This window comes from Lissotriton vulgaris, chromosome 11 (assembly GCF_964263255.1).
Source record: "Lissotriton vulgaris chromosome 11, aLisVul1.2, whole genome shotgun sequence".
In the NCBI taxonomy this organism is placed as follows: domain Eukaryota; kingdom Metazoa; phylum Chordata; class Amphibia; order Caudata; family Salamandridae; genus Lissotriton; species Lissotriton vulgaris.
In genome coordinates, this window is record NC_141699.1 from 327,615,209 (window position 1) to 327,634,796 (window position 19,588).

The 19,588-nt window shown below is 52.1% G+C and overlaps 1 protein-coding gene across 2 annotated transcripts in view; it reads left to right on the plus strand.

The window, feature by feature from the left end:
- Positions 1–223: 223 nt before the first annotated feature.
- LOC147679712 (reticulon-4 receptor-like) overlaps positions 224–19,588 on the plus strand; it is a 783,809-nt gene continuing 764,444 nt past the window's right edge. The window contains exon 1 of one of the 2 annotated variants that reach the window (XM_086943282.1): positions 224–843. In XM_086943282.1, coding sequence (XP_086799408.1) covers positions 822–843 — 22 coding nt within the window. In that variant the 5' untranslated portion in view covers positions 224–821. The remainder of the gene's footprint in view (positions 844–19,588) is intronic. The other variant, XM_086943283.1, reaches the window with a different exon arrangement.

A 19,588-nucleotide genomic window follows, 5' to 3' on the forward strand; every position in this document is an offset into this window, starting at 1 on the left:
ACCCGGTGACAGCAGCGCCTTCTACTCTGTGCCTTCTTTGCAGTTCCCAGGGACCCCCAGCATCGCCGAGTCTAAAAGCTAAGTTTACGGTGTCCGAACTTTCCCCAGCCCTCCGCAGGCAGCGTCCTCTTCGTGTCCCCCCAGCTCCATCGCCTCGGCTGCCTGTGGTCCGCACCTGCCGGCCTCCGGGATAACTTCCGTCTGGGACAGATCACCCTCCTCCTGCGCTCCGCGGATCTGCGGTCTCCCGCGATCCCCCGGCTGAGATCTGTCCCGCGCCCTCCCTCCCTCCCTCTCTCCCGGAGACGCCTCTCCCGCCCCCTTTCGCCCTCGCACTGCAGCCTGTAAATCCGACCCAGGCAGAATCCGCTCTCTCTCGTAGAACCACATGATCCCATAAAACATTCATCGCCTCTCAATCCCTGATCCAGCCCCATAAAACATTCATCTTTGCTTTTTACTCTCACTGCCTGCGCCCGGTTCGGTGGCGGGGAAGCTGCGGAGAGGACCCGGCGCCCGGAGCGCCCGCCCTGCAGGTGGAGGTGGGATCTGCGCAGCCGGCGGAGGGTGGACGCAGCGCGCTGGGCTCAGTCTGGACCGGACTCCGTGCTTCTGTGGACGCCCGTGATTTCAAGGGTCCTGACGTCCTCCGCGTGGGACCCCAGCGCACACTGGAGGCTTCGGAGCGCCCCAGAGGCCGGGTGCTCTCTCCGGGGACTTCCGATTGAAGTTTGACTCAGGGTTTGCTCTGGTTGTGGAAGGATTGCTCCCGCCTCGAGACCCGGTTTGCTTTTCCAGAGGCGCCTCGCTCGCAGCCTGCAATGAGGAGGGGGTCCGCTGGAGGTAAGTGGAGTGTCCCCCCTATTTCCAGAACCCAAATGCGTCTTTCGTGCTTTGGACTCGATTTCCCAGATTTAAATATCTGCGAGGTTGGGTGAATTTTAAAAGTCTCAGGTGACTCGATACCTGTGTATAGATTGATCGTGTCCAGCCAGAGGGTGTTCAGCCGAGAGGCTCTGCCTTCTGCCAACCGGGCACTTTCGCCTTTGCGCTTGGCAGCGGGCTGCGTCTGAGCCGTTCTGGCGACCAGGCTGTTCCTTAACTAATAGCCAGCCTGGTCCGTATGGGCTCTAACACTAAAATTACCTCAATCTTGAAACACACTAGCCTGTCGCTTTCTTGTTTTAAGAGTCCGTTTCCTGCTTCTTTTAGAATGTTCCGAGACGGTACTTTCATTTATTTTAACCCCGAGCCTCTGTAATTGTTCTAGCAATGGACCCTGACTTCCTCTGAAGCCGAGACAGTATACGGACTGTTCCAGCGGTGCAGGCGCTCTGAGATGCTTCTAAGCATCAGCGGGATCTTTTTAACAATAAGGATGTGGCATACGTGTATTGATCAGGTCGCACCTAGAATGTTTAATCAACCAGGCTGTATTTTAATTGTTCAGCAGTGAAGTTAGATCATAATGGGTCTAAGAAGGGTCTGTATCCAGTGAGTGTTCTGACAGCGAGTCTTTACCTTAATCTATCCAAATACGAGCCAGTCTTAATTGTTCTCACTGAGTCTTTATGCTAATTGTTATGACAATGAGGTAATGTCTTAATTGCAATGAGGTGGACCGCGCGAGCTTTAATAACGTGGTTGTGTCTCAATTGCTCCAACAGTGAGGTTGCACCTTAATTGCTTTAACCACCAGGCTCTTTATTTCCATGAATGAAATTGAACTTTGATTGCTCTAAAATCGAGTCCATACGCGCGCCGTTGTTACAACGAGGCTGCGTCTTAATTGCTCAATCAACGAGGCGGCATTTTCATTGTTTTAACAATGAGGCTTTAATTCAATTGTCCCAACAATGCTCCTGCCCTGTGATTTGTTACAAACAATGGCATATTTTTGCACTAACCAGCTTCGGGTTCCCAAACTGTGAGGCTGCGCGTCGCCAGCGCACATTTCCCTGCAGGGATGGGGCGCCTCGAGTCCCCCAACAGTGAGGCAGCGCGTTGCTCGAGTGCCAGTCTGCCCGCGCACCTCTCCCTGCAGGGCTGAGGCGCCTCGAGTCCCTTAACTGTGAGGAGGCGCGATGCTCGAGTGCCAGTCTGCACGCGCACCTCTCCCTGCAGGAATGGGGCGCCTCGAGTCCCCTAACAGTGGAGCAGCGCGTTGCTCGAGTGCCAGTCTGCACGCGCACCTCTCCCTGCAGGGCTGAGGCGCCTCGAGTCCCTTAACTGTGAGGAGGCGCGATGCTCGAGTGCCAGTCTGCACGCGCACCTCTCCCTGCAGGAATGGGGCGCCTCGAGTCCCCTAACAGTGGAGCAGCGCGTTTCTCAAGTGCCAGCGCACCTCTCCCTGCAGGGATGGGGCGCATCGTGCCCCTAACAGTGAGGAGGCGCGTTGCTCGAGTGCCAATCTGCACACGCACCTCTCCCTGCAGGGATGGGGCGCCTCGTGTCCCCTAACAGTGAAGAGGCGCGTTGCTCGAGTGCCAGTCTGCACACGCACCTCTCCCTGCAGGGATGGGGCGCCTCGTGTCCCCTAACAGTGAAGAGGCGCGTTGCTCGAGTGCCAGTCTGCACACGCACCTCTCCCTGCAGGGATGGGGCGCATCGTGTCCCCTAACAGTGAGGAGGCGCGTTGCCCGAGAGCCAGTCGCCCGCGCACCTATCCCTGCAGGGGTGGGGCGCCTCTTGTCCCCTGGCAGTGAGGACTCGGAGGCGCGTTGCTCGAGTGCAGTCTCGCTGCACGGATGGGGCGCCTCGTGTGCCCTAACAGTGAGGAGGCGAGTTGCTCGTGTGCCAGTCGCCAGCGCACCTCTCCCTGCAGGGATGGGGCGCCTCGTGTCCCCTGACAGTGAAGAGGCGCGTGGCTCGACTTGCCTGCACAGCCTCCCTGCAGGAATGAGCCTCCCTGTAGCAAATGGCCCTTCCTTACCCCGCCAGCTCTCTATGTTCATTTTACAGAAGGCACAGGCGGCAGCTGGAGGACAAGCAGGAGGCAGGGTCTGTGCTTATTATGAGCCCAGCACACGAAGCAGCAGCCGTGGGTTGTTTCAGCTCACGATCAGGACGAGAACATATTTAGAAGCCAATGCACGCGCTCCGAGCCCTTTCTTAGGCTGATTCGCTTTAATCTAACTTCGCCCCACCGGACGCCGTCCGTGCAGAGCAGGAAGACTCAAGTACAAGCGGGGCGATATACGAGGATATGAGATACCGAGGGGCTCCGGGCACTGCCTGGGCCAGAGGGTCCAAGTGGGGTCACTTATCCAGAAGAGATATGGGAGGTCGGGCTTAGGGAGGCGCCCCTTGCCGTACCGACCCCCCCCCCCCATTCTCCCCCCTCTCCCCCCCCCCCCCCTCTCCCCCCCACGCACGCACTCTCCGGGGTGTTCTTCGTGGCACAGATACTGCTCGTCGCTTGAGTGCCGCAGGGCGATGGTGTTCCAGGTCTGACTAGCTGAGTACTTGTGTGAGTGTGATTGCCCCAGAAAGGGGCTCTGCTGCTGCCAGGGGGGGACTGTACTGATTGCAAGCTGAGTTATTGGGAAGCAGGGAGGGTACACTGAACAAAAGGGAGCTGCAGTGGAGGCCACTGGGAAGCTGAAAGGGTGCCTCCTGAACAAAAGTGAGCCGCAGTGAAGGCCACTGGGAAGCTGGAGGGTGCCTCTTGAACAAAAGTGAGCTGCAGTGGAGGCCACTGGGAAGCTGTAAGGGTGCCTCCTGAACAAAAGTGAGCTGCAGTGGAGGCCACTGGGAAGCTGAAGGGTGCTTCCCGAACAAAAGTGAGCTGCAGTGAAGGCCACTGGGAAGCTGAAGGGTGCCTCCCGAACAAAAGTGAGCTGCAGTGAAGGCCACTGGAAAGCTGAAGGGTGCCTCCTGAACAAAAGTGAGCCACAGTTAAGGCCACTGAGAAGCTGAAAGGTGCCTCCTGAACAAAAGTGAGCTGCAGTGGAGGCCACTGGGAAGCTGAAAGGGTGCCACCTGGACAAAAGTGAGCCGCAGTGAAGGCCACTGGGAAGCTGAAGGGTGCCTCCTGAACAAAAGTGAGCTGCAGTGAAGGCCACTGGGAAGCTGAAGGGTGCCTCCCGAACAAAAGTGAGCCGCAGTGAAGGCCACTGGGAAGCTGAAAGGTGCCTCCTGAACAAAAGTGAGGTGCAGTGGAGGCCACTGGGAAGCTGTAAGGGTGCCTCCTGGACAAAAGTGAGCTGCAGTGAAGGCCACTGGGAAGCTGTAAGGGTGCCTCCTGGACAAAAGTGAGCTGCAGTGAAGGCCACTGGGAAGCTGAAAGGGTGCCTCCTGAACAAAAGTGAGCCGCAGTGAAGGCGGGAAGCTGAAGGGTGCCACCTGGACAAAAGTGAGCTGCAGTGGAGGCCACTGGGAAGCTGTAAGGGTGCCTCCTGGACAAAAGTGAGCTGCAGTGAAGGCCACTGGGAAGCTGAAAGGGTGCCACCTGGACAAAAGTGAGCCGCAGTGAAGGCCACTGGGAAGCTGAAAGGTGCCTCCTGAACAAAAGTGAGGTGCAGTGAAGGCCACTGGAAAGCTGAAGGGTGCCTCCTGGACAAAAGTGAGCTGCAGTGAAGGCCACTGGGAAGCTGTAAGGGTGCCTCCTGGACAAAAGTGAGCTGCAGTGAAGGCCACTGGGAAGCTGAAAGGGTGCCTCCTGAACAAAAGTGAGCCGCAGTGAAGGCGGGAAGCTGAAGGGTGCCACCTGGACAAAAGTGAGCTGCAGTGGAGGCCACTGGGAAGCTGTAAGGGTGCCTCCTGGACAAAAGTGAGCTGCAGTGAAGGCCACTGGGAAGCTGAAAGGGTGCCACCTGGACAAAAGTGAGCTGCAGTGAAGGCCACTGGGAAGCTGAAAGGGTGCCTCCTGAACAAAAGTGAGCCGCAGTGAAGGCGGGAAGCTGAAGGGTGCCACCTGGACAAAAGTGAGCTGCAGTGGAGGCCACTGGGAAGCTGTAAGGGTGCCTCCTGGACAAAAGTGAGCTGCAGTGAAGGCCACTGGGAAGCTGAAAGGGTGCCACCTGGACAAAAGTGAGCTGCAGAGAAGGCCACTGGGAAGCTGTAAGGGTGCCTCCTGAACAAAAGTGAGCTGCAGTGAAGGCCACTGGGAAGTTGAAAGGGTGCCTCCTGAACAAAAGTGAGCCGCAGTGAAGGCGGGAAGCTGAAAGGTGCCTCCTGAACAAAAGTGAGCCGCAGTGAAGGCCACTGGGAAGTTGAAAGGGTGCCTCCTGAACAAAAGTGAGCCGCAGTGAAGGCGGGAAGCTGAAAGGTGCCTCCTGAACAAAAGTGAGCCGCAGTGAAGGCCACTGGGAAGTTGTAAGGGTGCCTCCTGAACAAAAGTGAGCCGCAGTGAAGGCGGGAAGCTGAAAGGTGCCTCCTGAACAAAAGTGAGCCGCAGTGAAGGCCACTGGGAAGCTGAAAGGGTGCCTCCTGAACAAAAGTGAGCCGCAGTGAAGGCGGGAAGCTGAAGGGTGCCACCTGGACAAAAGTGAGCTGCAGTGGAGGCCACTGGGAAGCTGTAAGGGTGCCTCCTGGACAAAAGTGAGCTGCAGTGAAGGCCACTGGGAAGCTGTAAGGGTGCCTCCTGAACAAAAGTGAGCCGCAGTGAAGGCGGGAAGCTGAAGGGTGCCTCCTGGACAAAAGTGAGCTGCAGTGAAGGCCACTGGAAAGCTGAAGGGTGCCTCCTGAACAAAAGTGAGCCGCAGTGAAGGCCACTGGGAAGTTGAAAGGGTGCCTCCTGAACAAAAGTGAGCCGCAGTGAAGGCAGGAAGCTGAAAGGTGCCTCCTGAACAAAAGTGAGCCGCAGTGAAGGCCACTGGGAAGTTGAAAGGGTGCCTCCTGAACAAAAGTGAGCTGCAGTGAAGGCCACTGGAAAGCTGAAGGGTGCCTCCTGAACAAAAGTGAGCCGCAGTGAAGGCCACTGGGAAGCTGAAAGGTGCCTCCTGAACAAAAGTGAGCGCAGTGAAGGCCACTGGGAAGCTGAAGGGTGCCTCCTGAACAAAAGTGAGCTGCAGTGAAGGCCACTGGAAAGCTGAATGGTGCCTCCTGAACAAAAGTGAGCTGCAGTGAAGGCCACTGGGAAGCTGAAGGGTGCCTCCCGAACAAAAGTGAGCCGCAGTGAAGGCCACTGGGAAGCTGAAAGGTGCCTCCTGAACAAAAGTGAGCTGCAGTGAAGGCCATTGGGAAGCTGTAAGGGTGCCTCCTGGACAAAAGTGAGCTGCAGTGAAGGCCACTGGGAAGCTGAAAGGGTGCCTCCTGAACAAAAGTGAGCCGCAGTGAAGGCGGGAAGCTGAAGGGTGCCTCCTGAACAAAAGTGAGCCGCAGTGAAGGCCACTGGGAAGTTGAAAGGGTGCCTCCTGAACAAAAGTGAGCCGCAGTGAAGGCGGGAAGCTGAAAGGTGCCTCCTGAACAAAAGTGAGCCGCAGTGAAGGCCACTGGGAAGTTGAAAGGGTGCCTCCTGAACAAAAGTGAGCCGCAGTGAAGGCGGGAAGCTGAAAGGTGCCTCCTGAACAAAAGTGAGCCGCAGTGAAGGCCACTGGGAAGTTGAAAGGGTGCCTCCTGAACAAAAGTGAGCTGCAGTGAAGGCCACTGGAAAGCTGAAGGGTGCCTCCTGAACAAAAGTGAGCCGCAGTGAAGGCCACTGGGAAGCTGAAAGGTGCCTCCTGAACAAAAGTGAGCCGCAGTGAAGGCCACTGGGAAGCTGAAGGGTGCCTCCTGAACAAAAGTGAGCCGCAGTGAAGGCCACTGGGAAGCTGAAAGGTGCCTCCTGAACAAAAGTGAGCCGCAGTGAAGGCCACTGGGAAGCTGAAGGGTGCCTCCTGAACAAAAGTGAGCCGCAGTGAAGGCCACTGGGAAGTTGAAAGGGTGCCTCCTGAACAAAAGTGAGCCGCAGTGAAGGCGGGAAGCTGAAAGGTGCCTCCTGAACAAAAGTGAGCCGCAGTGAAGGCCACTGGGAAGTTGAAAGGGTGCCTCCTGAACAAAAGTGAGCCGCAGTGAAGGCGGGAAGCTGAAAGGTGCCTCCTGAACAAAAGTGAGCTGCAGTGAAGGCCACTGGGAAGCTGAAAGGGTGCCTCCTGCCTCCTGAACAAAAGTGAGCTGCAGTGAAGGCCACTGGGAAGCTGAAAGGGTGCCTCCCGGACAAAAGTGAGCCGCAGTGAAGGCCACTGGGAAGCTGAAAGGGTGCCGCCTGGACAAAAGTGAGCCTCAGAGAAGGCCATTGGGACGCTGAAGGGTGCCGCCTGGACAAAAGTGAGCCTCAGAGAAGGCCATTGGGACGCTGAAGGGTGCCGCCTGGACAAAAGGGAGCCGCAGTGAAGGCCATTGGGAAGCTGAAGGGTGCCGCCTGGACAAAAGGGAGCCGCAGTGAAGGCCATTGGGAAGCTGATGGGTGCCTCCTGGACAAAAGAGAGCTGTGGTGAAGCCACTGGGAAGCAGAGATGGTGAACATCGATAAAAAAAATATGAGCTGCAGTGAAAGTCATTGGGAAGCAGAGATGGTGCCTCATGATCAATAGTGAACTAAGCAGTCAGTGGGAAGCAGGGAGGGTTTACCCTGATCAGGAGTGTGCTACAGTGACGGCCATTGAGAAGCAGAAATGGTGGATCTTGGTCAAAAGTGAGCTGCTGTTAAATTGGAAAGCAAAGACGGTGCACAGTGATCAAAAGTGATCTGTAGTCAAAGTGATCGGGAAGCAGAACGGTTGCTCATCTGCTCAAATGTGCGCTGCAGTGAAGGCCCTGGGGGAGTCGAGAGGGTGATGAAAAAGGAACTGTATTGAAAGTCATTGGGAGACCGAGCGAGGAGCCCTCATCAAAAGTGAGCTGCAAATAAAGTCTCTGGGGAGCAGGAAGGGTGGAGCCTGCTGAAAAGTGAGCTGCAATTAAAGTCACTGGGGAGCAGGAAGGGGAACCCTGACCAGAATTGAGTACGTTGCAGTTCGCTTCCTGGGAAACAAGGGGGGCGCTGTCCACCTGGGATTCAGCTACAAACAAAACGAAGGGAATGCCGAGCGGTTCCCTGTATTAAAGAGCACCTAAAGCCGTTGGCGAGCAGGAAGGGGGCCCGACATACCACGGTGAGCAGCAGGAAAATCCACCGGGAAGCTCAGGGACTCCTCTCTGCACAGGACTGGGCTCAAATGTAGCCATTGTGAAGCAGAGAGGCCGCAAAGTATCAAAGACCAGGGCTTTAAGTGGGCTGGGTCCTGCCGGTATTCAGCAGCGGCAGTTCTAAAACGCGGGTCCTGAGACAGGTCTCTATCGGCTCTCCATTGTTGCACTCAGGGCGAAAAAAAAATCTTAATTCTGCAGCTGTGCCACCCTTCCCTGCCTTTGGATGTAGCTTCAAAGAGGCTTGTTTTGATAGGTTCACAGTCTCCTCATTTCAGAACTGAAGAATTGTCAATATTCTACACAAAGAAGCCACAGTTGTTGATTCTTTATCTTAAACAACTAACAACCATTGGCAAAGTCAATAGCCCTGACTTGCTGTCGGTGTAAAGTGGCATATCTAGATGTATTGACAGAAGCAGCAAAATACCAGTCCGACGGCACACTGTTCTAAGCACAACATTTTAGTTTCCACGTGTTAAGCCACGCCTTCAATGGCATCGGCCACGCCCCTCTGAGAGACCCCTAGTTTCTTTCATTCCATCTAAAGCCATGCCTAGGGCTGAGCTGTAAAGAATGCCGCGGGGATGCAGCTCCTGGGGCCGAGCTACGGGAGGGGGGGAAGGGGAGGGAGGGGAGGGGGGGAAGGGGAGGGAGGGGAGGGGGCGAAGGGGAGGGAGGGGAGGGAGGGGAGGGGGGAAGGGAAGGGGAGGGAGGGGAGGGAGGGGAGGGGGGAAGGGAAGGGGAGGGGAGGGAGGGGAGGGGGGGAGGGGGGGAAGGGGGGAAGGGGAGGGGGGGAAGGGGGTCACTGGGAAGCACAGAGGCTGCTCTCCACCAGGACTGAGCTACAGGAGGGTCACAGGGAAGCACGGAGGCTGCTCTCTGCCAGGACTCAGCTGAAAGGATCGTCACTGAAAAGAACAGAAGCTGCGTCCGTGCAGAGCTGAGAAACAGAGAGAGTGATTGGGGAGCACAGAGGCAGCTGGCTGCCTGAAGCTAGGGATAAAGGTGGGTGGGGGGTCATCAGGAGGCAGAGGCAGCCGCCTGCCCAGTAATTAGGTTAAAGGAGAGCCATTTGGATGCGCAGAGGCTGCCCTCCGGCCGCTGGGATGCAGGGGCAGTCTCTGGGCAGCACTGAGGATGTTCTCTGGGCAGGACTGAGGTGCAAGGAGAGGTACAGGGAAGAACGGATGTTGGTCTCTGCTAGGACTGCTCTGCGAGCGGTGCACAGGGAAGCACAGAGGACACTTTATGCTAAACCAAACGGCAAGGACTGTTAATGTGACTCAGGGGACACGTCAAAGCCTAGAAGTCTGTTGTGAGCCTGAGGGGCTGCTCCCCACTTGTGTGAGGTGTGATGAAAGCTCCCGGGAGGCCGACCCCGGGCTGAACTGGGGTGCAAGTGAAACCGCTGATGAGGACTGAAGCTCTTCGCTGCCCCGGAAAGAGCCACGAAGTCGAGTGAAGCCGAGCACATGCAGGGGTCGAACCGTGTGGCGCCCTCAGAAGTCTATGGAGGCTTGTACCCGAACCACCCCCCCCCCCCCCCCGCCCCCCCACACATCCTCCACACGCGTACACAGGACGTGGGAGAGGGGAGGGGCGAGTGTCGGTTTTTAACGCCTGGTCCACCCGTGCCATTGCTCTCCAACTATGGTGGCTGGTTAATAGCGAGTTTCCCGCCCTTTCGCAGGCCCAAAGATACATTCTCACGAACTGTGCAACCTAGGCACGGGGTGCATACATTAGAGCTATTTGGCATATGTGGGGAACATCCTTGCCGCTCAACCTGCTTTAGGGGGTATGGTGCCTCGGCACCGCGATCACGAAACACCACCCTGAGAAGCTCAGTAGCACCTAGCCTCGAGCCGCAGCCTTTCACTTACATAACATGGCGCGCGCCTGAGATCCGAGACACGCTGTTGAGACACTGGAGACAGACGACAAGTGCAAATAAACAAAAACAAGAACGGACAAATAAGCATAAAACACCCGTGCTTATTCAATGCATATACTGGTGTAAAAAAAACAGTGCATGTATATTTTATCTGTAAGATGATAACGCATTTTACATATGAATATCATGTAGTTAGTAATGATATAGAAATACACCGACGAATATATTTGTTTAGTTATTTATTTAGTTTTCCATAGCGCCTAATAAATATATCACATTGCAGCACCATGCTAGACTCCAAAGCGTGCACGCTGAAGGCGGATTCGCGGTACTATGTGAGGTCCATCATGGATGGATGGACAGATGGACGGACTGACGGACAGACGGACGGACGTTCGGGTGTGAAGTGCCAGGATCCATGGGTTATTACATTGTAGATTGCTGGGGTCTTGGGTGGGTGGATGGGTGGTCGGACGGAGGGAGAGGGATGGCTGGTTGTGAGGTTCTAGGGTTGACTTGATGAATAGATAGACAGACGGATGAAGGTGGATTCATGAACGGACGTGGATGAGTGGACAGACGGACAGAGAGGGAGGAATTGGTGAAGGTTCCATGCGGATGAATACTTGTGGTGGATTGAAGGAGGGGTCTTCCCAGTCTGATGAATAGATATGGATGGCAGGACAGACGCGCAGACTGGAAGAAAGAGATGGAAGAATAGACGGGTGGAGGTCCCAGGCGGAGCTGCATGGGAGGTCCCAGGTGGATGGAAGGATGGACGCACGGAAGTGCCTGGGTGAATAGATGGATTGCGGTCCCAGGCGGAAGCAAGGATGGAAGCATCGGAGGTGCATGGATGGATGGTCCCAGGTGGATGGGAGAATGGATGCGCGGAGGTGCATGGATGGATGAGTGGATGGGAGGTCCCAGGTGGATGGAAGGATGGACGCACAGAGGTGCATGGATGGATGGGAGGCCCCAGGCGGATGGAAGGATGGACGCACGGAGGTGCATGGATGGATGGGAGGTCCCAGGCGGAAGGAAGGATGGACGCACGGAGGTGCATGGATGGATGGGAGGTCCCAGGTGGATGGAAGGATGGACGCACAGAGGTGCATGGATGGATGGGAGGCCCCAGGCGGATGGAAGGATGGACGCACGGAGGTGCATGGATGGATGGGAGGTCCCAGGCGGAAGGAAGGATGGACGCACGGAGGTGCATGGATGGATGGGAGGTCCCAGGTGGATGGAAGGATGGACGCACCAGAGGTGCATAGATAATTAGACGGATGGAGGTCCCAGGCGGAAGGAAGGATGGATGCAAGGAGGTGTATGGATGGATGGGAGGTCCCAGGTGGATGGAAGGATGGACGCACCGGAGGTGCATGGATGAATAGACGGATGGAGGTCCCAGGCGGAAGGAAGGATGGACGCACAGAGGTGCATGGATGGATGGGAGGCCCCAGGCGGAAGGAAGGATGGACGCACGGAGGTGCATGGATGGATGGGAGGCCCCAGGCGGAAGGAAGGATGGACGCACAGAGGTGCATGGATGGATGGGAGGTCCCAGGCGGAAGGAAGGATGGACGCACAGAGGTGGATGGATGGATGGATGGATGGGAGGACCAAGAAAGATGGAAGGATGGATGCACGGAGGTGCATGGATGAATAGACGGATGGAGGTCCCAGGTGGATGGAAGGATGGAACCACGGAGGTGCATGGATGGATGGATGGATGGATGGGAGGTCCCAGGTGGGTGACTGGGTCGATAGAGGGAGGAGGTGGATGGATGGATAGATGTGAGATCCGACGCAGACAGATACATTAATCGGAGTGGGGACGGCGGATGGGGAGTGTGGCCCCGGATTGTCACGTTCGGAAGAGAGCTCCAGGAGCCCGCTACCCAGTGTCCCCAACAGGCCCCACGGCCTTCCCGCTCGCCTTGAAGAAAGGGATTACTCGAGTTCAGAGAGTGTGCCGGGCACAAGATTCAATAACTAAATCGTTGTCCCACTTTCGCTCGTTTAAATTTTCATTAGTGAAAGGGAAATCATCTCTCGGAGTTCACACCGGGGTTTTCAAGTTTATAACTTCTCTTTGATGTCCTACTTGCAGCCATTTCCCGTTGGTAGGCCGATAATTCAAGCCGCTGCGTTCTCTCTGGGAGCGCGCGCACCAGGGGGCAGCGGGCGATCTCATTCAACAGCAGACTGAGGGGAGGGCCACAGCCCAAGAGTGAGAGAGATGCGAGTCACGAATCATCCGCCCTCCCACACCCGTGACAATTACCATGATATTAAACAGTCTAGTGATTCCCGCGTTAAGCATGCCACAGAGCTCCAAACAGCGCGAGAGGCCGGCTGGGAATTCAACGCCACCAATACCCCTGGTGGTTCATGCACTCCGAGCAGTAGTTAGTATTTAGACAGCCTGGCAGTCAGGGGGGTGAAAGTTGACAATTAAACAGGCCCCATAAGCCATAAATATGTGTACAGGGACAGACTAAAAGGTAGTTCTGCTGATCTACAGATAGACGTGTGGGTTCATTGAGATAACGTCAGACTGACGGATGTGTAGACAGGTATGCATTTAGAAAAATAAACACGTCTGCACATATAGAGGGATACTAAGATAGATAGGCATTCAGATAAATGAAAACCCAGAACCAATCAAATTGATGGATGGATGGACAGAGGCAGATAGATGGACAGAGGCGGGTAGATGAACCAGACGACGAACAGAAAGAGGGGTTTATAATAGGTTTTGATAGATGTAGTTTCAAGGTCAGAGTTGTTTAATGGTGCTCCCAGCTGTGATTGCAGTTCTAGAATTTACATACATTGAAATACATGAAAATCATATGCATAGTCAAAGGATTGTTTGAACTACTTTTTATCTCAAAATAGCACAGTTCAGAATTCATCCGGAAGGCGGTGTTTTTGATGAACTTTCTGCCCATCATGGACTTAAAGTCAATCATAACCCGGCCCTCACACCCTTTACCCCCAAAGAATCCTAAACAACTAATGGCATTTTCAACATATTTTAAAGGAGCGTACAAACACATGTTTGAGATGTTCCCAATAGTTTATTCAAATGTCGATTGGAAATTAGCACCTTCAGGTGAAATTCCCCAAACTGATTGCATGTGCATGGAAATGTTCTTAAAAGAAGGTACAGCATTTTTTGGCATTCCTCGGGTGTAAATGCCCCCTCCACCCAGACTTTCCACGATGTAGGATTCTTTATGAATATTGGTGAAAACAGTCATTTATCTCTTTTGAAGCTAAGCAAGCCGGGACATTCACTTTTCTATGACCAGCTGAGTAGAAATCTAAGGTTAAGAAATTACCATGAGGTTTTTAGGCTACTTAAATATGAAACTTCACCACTCTTTGTAGTCACAACCTCAAAATTTCTATTTGCTATGTGGTGTACTCGCAGAGGAATCTTAAAGGGAATAGAGCGGGGAACCAATTGATGTTCCTGTATCCATTAGCTCTATATTCCCTTCTCTTATTACTATGTAACATTGTAGTGAATGAGTTGACAATAATCATGTTCTTGTATTCTTTTTTAATATGCTGGTTTTAACCTACCTTCTTAACTTATTTTTTTTTAAATTTGTATATTTATAGATAGTGGACTGAAGCAATAGTGATGTATCTATCCCTTTTATATATTTGCGTTATAGATTGTCCTTTTGGTTCCTTCGGCAAGTGTTTATGAAATTTGTAGGACTGGTCAGTTACCTATCATGAGCCACGACTGTTATTATGTATTTTATCGTTGTATATCATCAATTCTGGTCTTTGGATACCACAACTTTAATTGTCCTTGTAATTTTTTCAAATTATAAGTTATATTGGATATCTTGCTTTTATGGCTGCAAAGCCGAAATAAAGTATTTTTGACTTGACTTGACTTGACTTTTCTATGACGGTATCGAAATGTGAGCCTTCCCTGAGTCTTCAAAGAGTGATGGCTAGTATTATATGCCATCAATCTAAATAACGCCTTCTATGCATATCAAGGAGTGTCACAAAGCATAATGCATTACATGTCTGTAATGGGCCTATTTGTTTATCAACTACATTGCATTTTTTCCCAGAGAACATGTGTATCAGGAAATACCATAATGTGAGTTTCCTAGACAACCACTAGAGTGATATTTTGCACTTGAGAACATCTTATTGCTTAACCAATTCACAAATGCTTTCACAAATATTATCCTAGCCCAATTGCCTTCTCTCTTACTCCTTTCCTCATTATTGATCACTTCTTTGAGGCTGCAGTAACCATTCATGCTCACTTTAAACTTGGCACTCTACCGACCTGGAAACTTTGGGATAAGGGCATATGCATTTTCCCAAGTAAACACTGGACTCAGAAAAGGCTCTGTTTCTATTTTTCCAAAATGATTCTTCTGGTAAAAGCAGCCATGCTCCTCTCAACTGGGTAAACGTAATCGTCGATTTAACCCATGGTTAGAAACTCGCGTTCTACCCTGTATCTTCTTTGGGAAAACCCTTGTCCTCAAACTGCAGCTGAGATATGTAATGAAATTCAAAGGAGATGAAATTGGAGGCCAGAGTTGCCAACTTTGGAGCTAGGGAACAAGGTTCGAGTCCTGGCTTGAGAGTTATATTCTATGATTCTGATTAAAACACTGGACCCCCGTGCCTAAAACACCCACACAAAACAATAAAAAGCTAATCTTTCCATGTATAATTTAATCAGGTGCTCATGTATAGCGCTCTACAGCTCGTCTCAAGTTCGCACTGTATAAAAACTAAAATCCATAAATAAATGTAAGTCTTATAAAGTATCCTTCACCCCAAATGTTTTCTTTATGTTGGACAATATTTTTAAACTGTAAGAATACAATGAAGGTAACAATCACATCTTCAGTAACTTCATAGTCTCAAAGTGCCGAATGAAGTAACACCGATGACATAGATTTCTATTCCAGGAATTAAAGGCCAGCACCTCAAAATGTCTACTTTCCCTAAACTGTCTTGGAAAGCTGGCAACCTGCAGAAAGTCTTAAACCAGCAGCCAACCAAGACACCAGACAACTGAGGTAACAGAGTGAAAATATCATACACTAGACAGATGTTGATCAATCACATTCTGAAAAAATTGTAGTCTTGAGGAAAAAAAACCTTTAACAAAGTCTTAAGTAAAGGGAATTCTAGTAAACCAGCCTAAATTCAATCATCAACGTGCCTGTGAAAACTCTGCCACAATAAGTAAGTCTGTAGGATTTTGCAAAGTTCAGCTGGAATGAAACGTTTTCCATGTTCTGAAGGTTTAAGGATAGATTAGTATTTACCCCGAAACCTTAAACAGTTTATTGGTATTTTTAGTCAATAGTAAAGTACAACAATAAATACAATGTCTGGGTCAATAGCACGCCCAGTTAACCAGAAAGCACAGCAACTTAATAGTTACAGGCAAGTTTGCAATCTAAGATCGGCATGTATCTATACATATCACAGGATAACCACTTCTATATTGCATGCAGAGGCAAGATATGTCATCCACGGGCCAAATTTTCAGAAATTCTTGAGGGCATCTATGAGCGTCATATAGTGTTCTTCCAGTGCCCTTCATTGATCCATCCCAGCCAGTCATGTTTCGAGTTTTGGGGCCTCTGCAGCTTACCCGTTTTGGGCAATATCCTTTTTGGGTAGAACTAAGTCCACACTGAGCAAGACATCTATGTATCTATTGATGTCGTGGTCATCAAGTAAGTCTAACAATACAATCTTGAGGGTAGGGAAAATGCGTTGTACCAGTACCTATTAGAAAGTCTTGGCTACTCTGTCTGAACACTTTGTATATTACACTGCAGCTCCAGACCCTACAGTGGATGTCTGCCGCCACCACTTAGCACATTGACTGCAGTAGGACAATCACCTACTTCCTGACACAAGTGGGACGTAGAAAAACATCAAAATGGGAGGTAGTGGGAAAAACAAAGAGGACTCCTCCTCCAAACATGTATGCAAATAATCAAGAAGGGTCACTCTTTCGACAAATATTATGTCAGCCTCGTAAGGGGTAGGGCCTAAAACTAGTTGACCATTGAATCTTTGGGACATCTTCCCAGTAGACTCTCGGCATCCCCATTTTTTAACCATATTGACTATGGGAACCAATAAGTAATGTTTTTCCCACTAGCCAGATATTTTCTAACTCAGTCTTTATGTAAACCCCCCACACCGATATTTATGCATTCTGGATAGGCATAGATACTATCAGTGCACTCACGTATCCGTCGGTCACAGCACGCCCCTTTCCGTAGCAGGCTAGGGAAGAACCCTATGACGAAGCATGCCACCAAGGGGTAACCCTGGTCAGTGAGGGATATATAAAAGATATTTTTTTTCTTCCTATTACATGGTTGGCGTAATATTCCTTTGTCAAAAGAGTGATTCCTCTTGATTATTTACATGTGTCGCTCCTTGTCTCACACACTCTGTTTTAATAGTTTTATTGTTTTGTTAGGTAATTTAATTTAGTCTATCACTTTTATCATATTTGCACTTTGATGTGTAGCACTATGAATGCACTTTATGGAAGTAGTCAAGACACAATATATGCCCACTGAGGCTGAATCAGTAGTGTGTGAGACAAGGAGCAACACATGCCCATTTGGGCATAACTGCAGGTGTGTTTAAGTAAGGATGCACGTGCTCAAATATCGATATCGATAATAACGCATGGCAGGGTTTTGGCATTTGCACCATGCAGATAAAATTATAAGCATGTGCAGTCCGTATTGTGGACTAAATCGGTAAAGTCTTTAGCGAACGCCGATGTTACGTAATTTTATTGTATTTCATAATAGAATGTAATTGAATGACTGACGTTTAATACTGCTCCACATGTTAATTTGTGATCACATCAATTTTAGTCTGTAACCATATCGAGTGGTAAACTAGGAGTCTGTCTTCCATTATACTGTGTCAGTGGTTCTACACGTGACACGTCACATGCACAACATTTAAAAAATGGTTGATTTTGATAAAACAGTGTTGGTGAGCAAGCCTGCTGGTTCAAGCGAAACACGTCCGATCAGCCGACAAATAAAATCTTAATGATTTGTCAAGACATGGCGTTGTCATTCCTTGGTTTCTGAGGAGTGTGTATTGATATATATCCCATAGGACCCGAACCCTCCAGTTCTGCCCCCGCCTCCCCTCAACATGAACACAACATGCAATACCCCACATTACATTCGCAATAACCAGGAGATTTCCGTGGGGTAAAAAGGCCATGTTTAATTCTCAACATTGAATAAACATGACAAGCATACACTATGCATATTGATATTCATAATTACATTTTCAAAACAACTCTTGTACATTTCCTGTTCCCCCAGCCCTAAGGGAGGAGCCCCATCTGGTTCGCATCTCGCGCTGGGGTATCTTACGCCAGGTGCCGTGCACCTGCCCCCTAGAGTGTTAGCCCCGCACTCCTGTTCCTTGTCCGTCATTACCAGGGCCCACCCCTCTACCACCAGGCTGCCCTGGGACGCCCAGGAGGCTCGGAATCTGTCGCCCTTGCCTCCCCACCCGGTGGTGACTTCCTCCCCGCAGAGAGCTTACCATATCCCCCCTCAGAGCTGGCCTATGGAGTCCGCCAGGCGGCCTCCCATCAATCACTGTTTATTGCTCGCAGGTCTCTTTTCCGCAACAACGCCCCCCTCAAACCACTTTTCTAAGGGACGGGTGGGTGGGAGTTTCAAGAAGGTTGGTCCAGTAGCGGAGGTCAGCTGCGGGGCACACACGGTCCAGTAGTGGTGAAGGGAACAGAGACCTCGGTCAAGGGAAGTGTGCTGGGGTATCCTACGCCAGGTGCCGTGCACCTGCCCCCTAGAGTGGTAGGCCCGCACTCCTGTTCCTTGTCCGTCATTACCAGGGCCCACCCCTCTACCACCAGGCTGCCCTGGGACGCCCAGGAGGCTCGAAATCTGTCGCCCTAGCCTCCCCAGCCGGTGGTGACTTCCTCCCCGCGGAGAGCTTACCATATGCCCCCTCAGAGCTGGCCTATGGAGTCCGCCAGGCGGCCTCCCATCAATCACTGTTTATTGCTCGCAGGTCTCTTTTCCGCCACAAGGGTGGCCAAGGCCCTCAGGTCTGACACCCTCCCCACCTGCGTTCGCAATGAATGACCAAATTTCTCTTATGAAAGTGTCTGTTCCTAAGTCCCACAGGTGTACCCCGTCCTGGTGGTACATTGCTTCTCCACAGATCAACCGGTGCTGAATATAGCGCAAGCGGCCCTTCGCTGAGCACAACCTTGCCAATTCACCATTTAGTCTCCTCACTGAAACGTTCAAAGATCTAACCCGGACTCCTGGGCCCCATGTCCTGCGTGAGAGCATGCCTGACCAAACAATCTTTGCTGCCGGGAACGTGTGCCCCAGCCAGGCAAATTCTGCCAGTAAGGCCTCCTTGACGGCCAAGCGTCCTCTGTCGACCATGTCGTTGCCTCCCAAATGTATCACAATCCAGTCTGGAGACACGTGTCGCTTCTGCGCTCTGAGTTCCTCGACTATCCGCCTCAAGTGTCGGATCCGCATCCCGCCGACGCCATGCCACAAGAATTCGGTCTCGCCCAAGTCTGCTGGCTTCACCACCTGCGGTTGCTGCAAGCGCACCGCCGCACGACGCACAAAAGAGTGCCCCAGAACCCATACCACCGACTCGGGCATACTAATCAGAAGGAGAAAGAAGACACCGTTAAACACCATCCCACACGAGAAGGCCAAGTCTGGTCATAACAAATCAGGCCTCACATATCTTTTGTAGCAGCCCGACGTCCAGCGCCCGACACCCTTTACTGCGTCGGAAGAGAGGCCCGCCCCGGCCGCTAAGGTAGCAGCGCCAATTCTGAAGGAGTGAGAGGAAAACCCGGCAGAACCCAGACCCAGTTCCCCCAAGGCCAACCTGAAAACTGCCTTAAATTGATACTGTGACAAACAGTGGCCATTCTTGTGTATGAACAGGGCCAGGCCCCCCCCTGCGGGACGTACGGCTAGGTAGGCTTGCATCCGGGCTACCGGGCAGGCCGCCACCCCTAGGGCGGGACGAAGGTGGATGGAGGTACCCTTCCCACCCTGATCCGTTTTGGAACGCCTCAACAGTACCACCAGCCCCCCAGGGGAAAGTACCAAATCCCGAAACTGCAAGCCCCCCCCATGTTCCAATCTGGAGGCCCGACTATTTCCCCCTGGCGGAACGCCCCATAGAAGGCTAAGCAGCAGGCCGCTCCCATCAAGACCCCCTCAAACAGTGAATCACACACAGACGGTAAGACCCCCAGGATGTCAATCAAGGTCGGGAGATTCAGAGGCCTACGGCACACCCGCCTTGGCCCCTCAAGTCTGGCCCACCGTGTCAGGGCCTTTCTGATGAGAAAGGAAGCTCCTGGGTCCCGTTCACCCGCTACCTTGGCAAAGAAAGCGATCGCCGACAAGTTGGCCCTTGCATAAGCCACGGCCCTGCCCTGACCCCTTAACACCTGAAGAAAACCATGTATTGAGTCTGGGGGAAAATATTTTGAAGAGC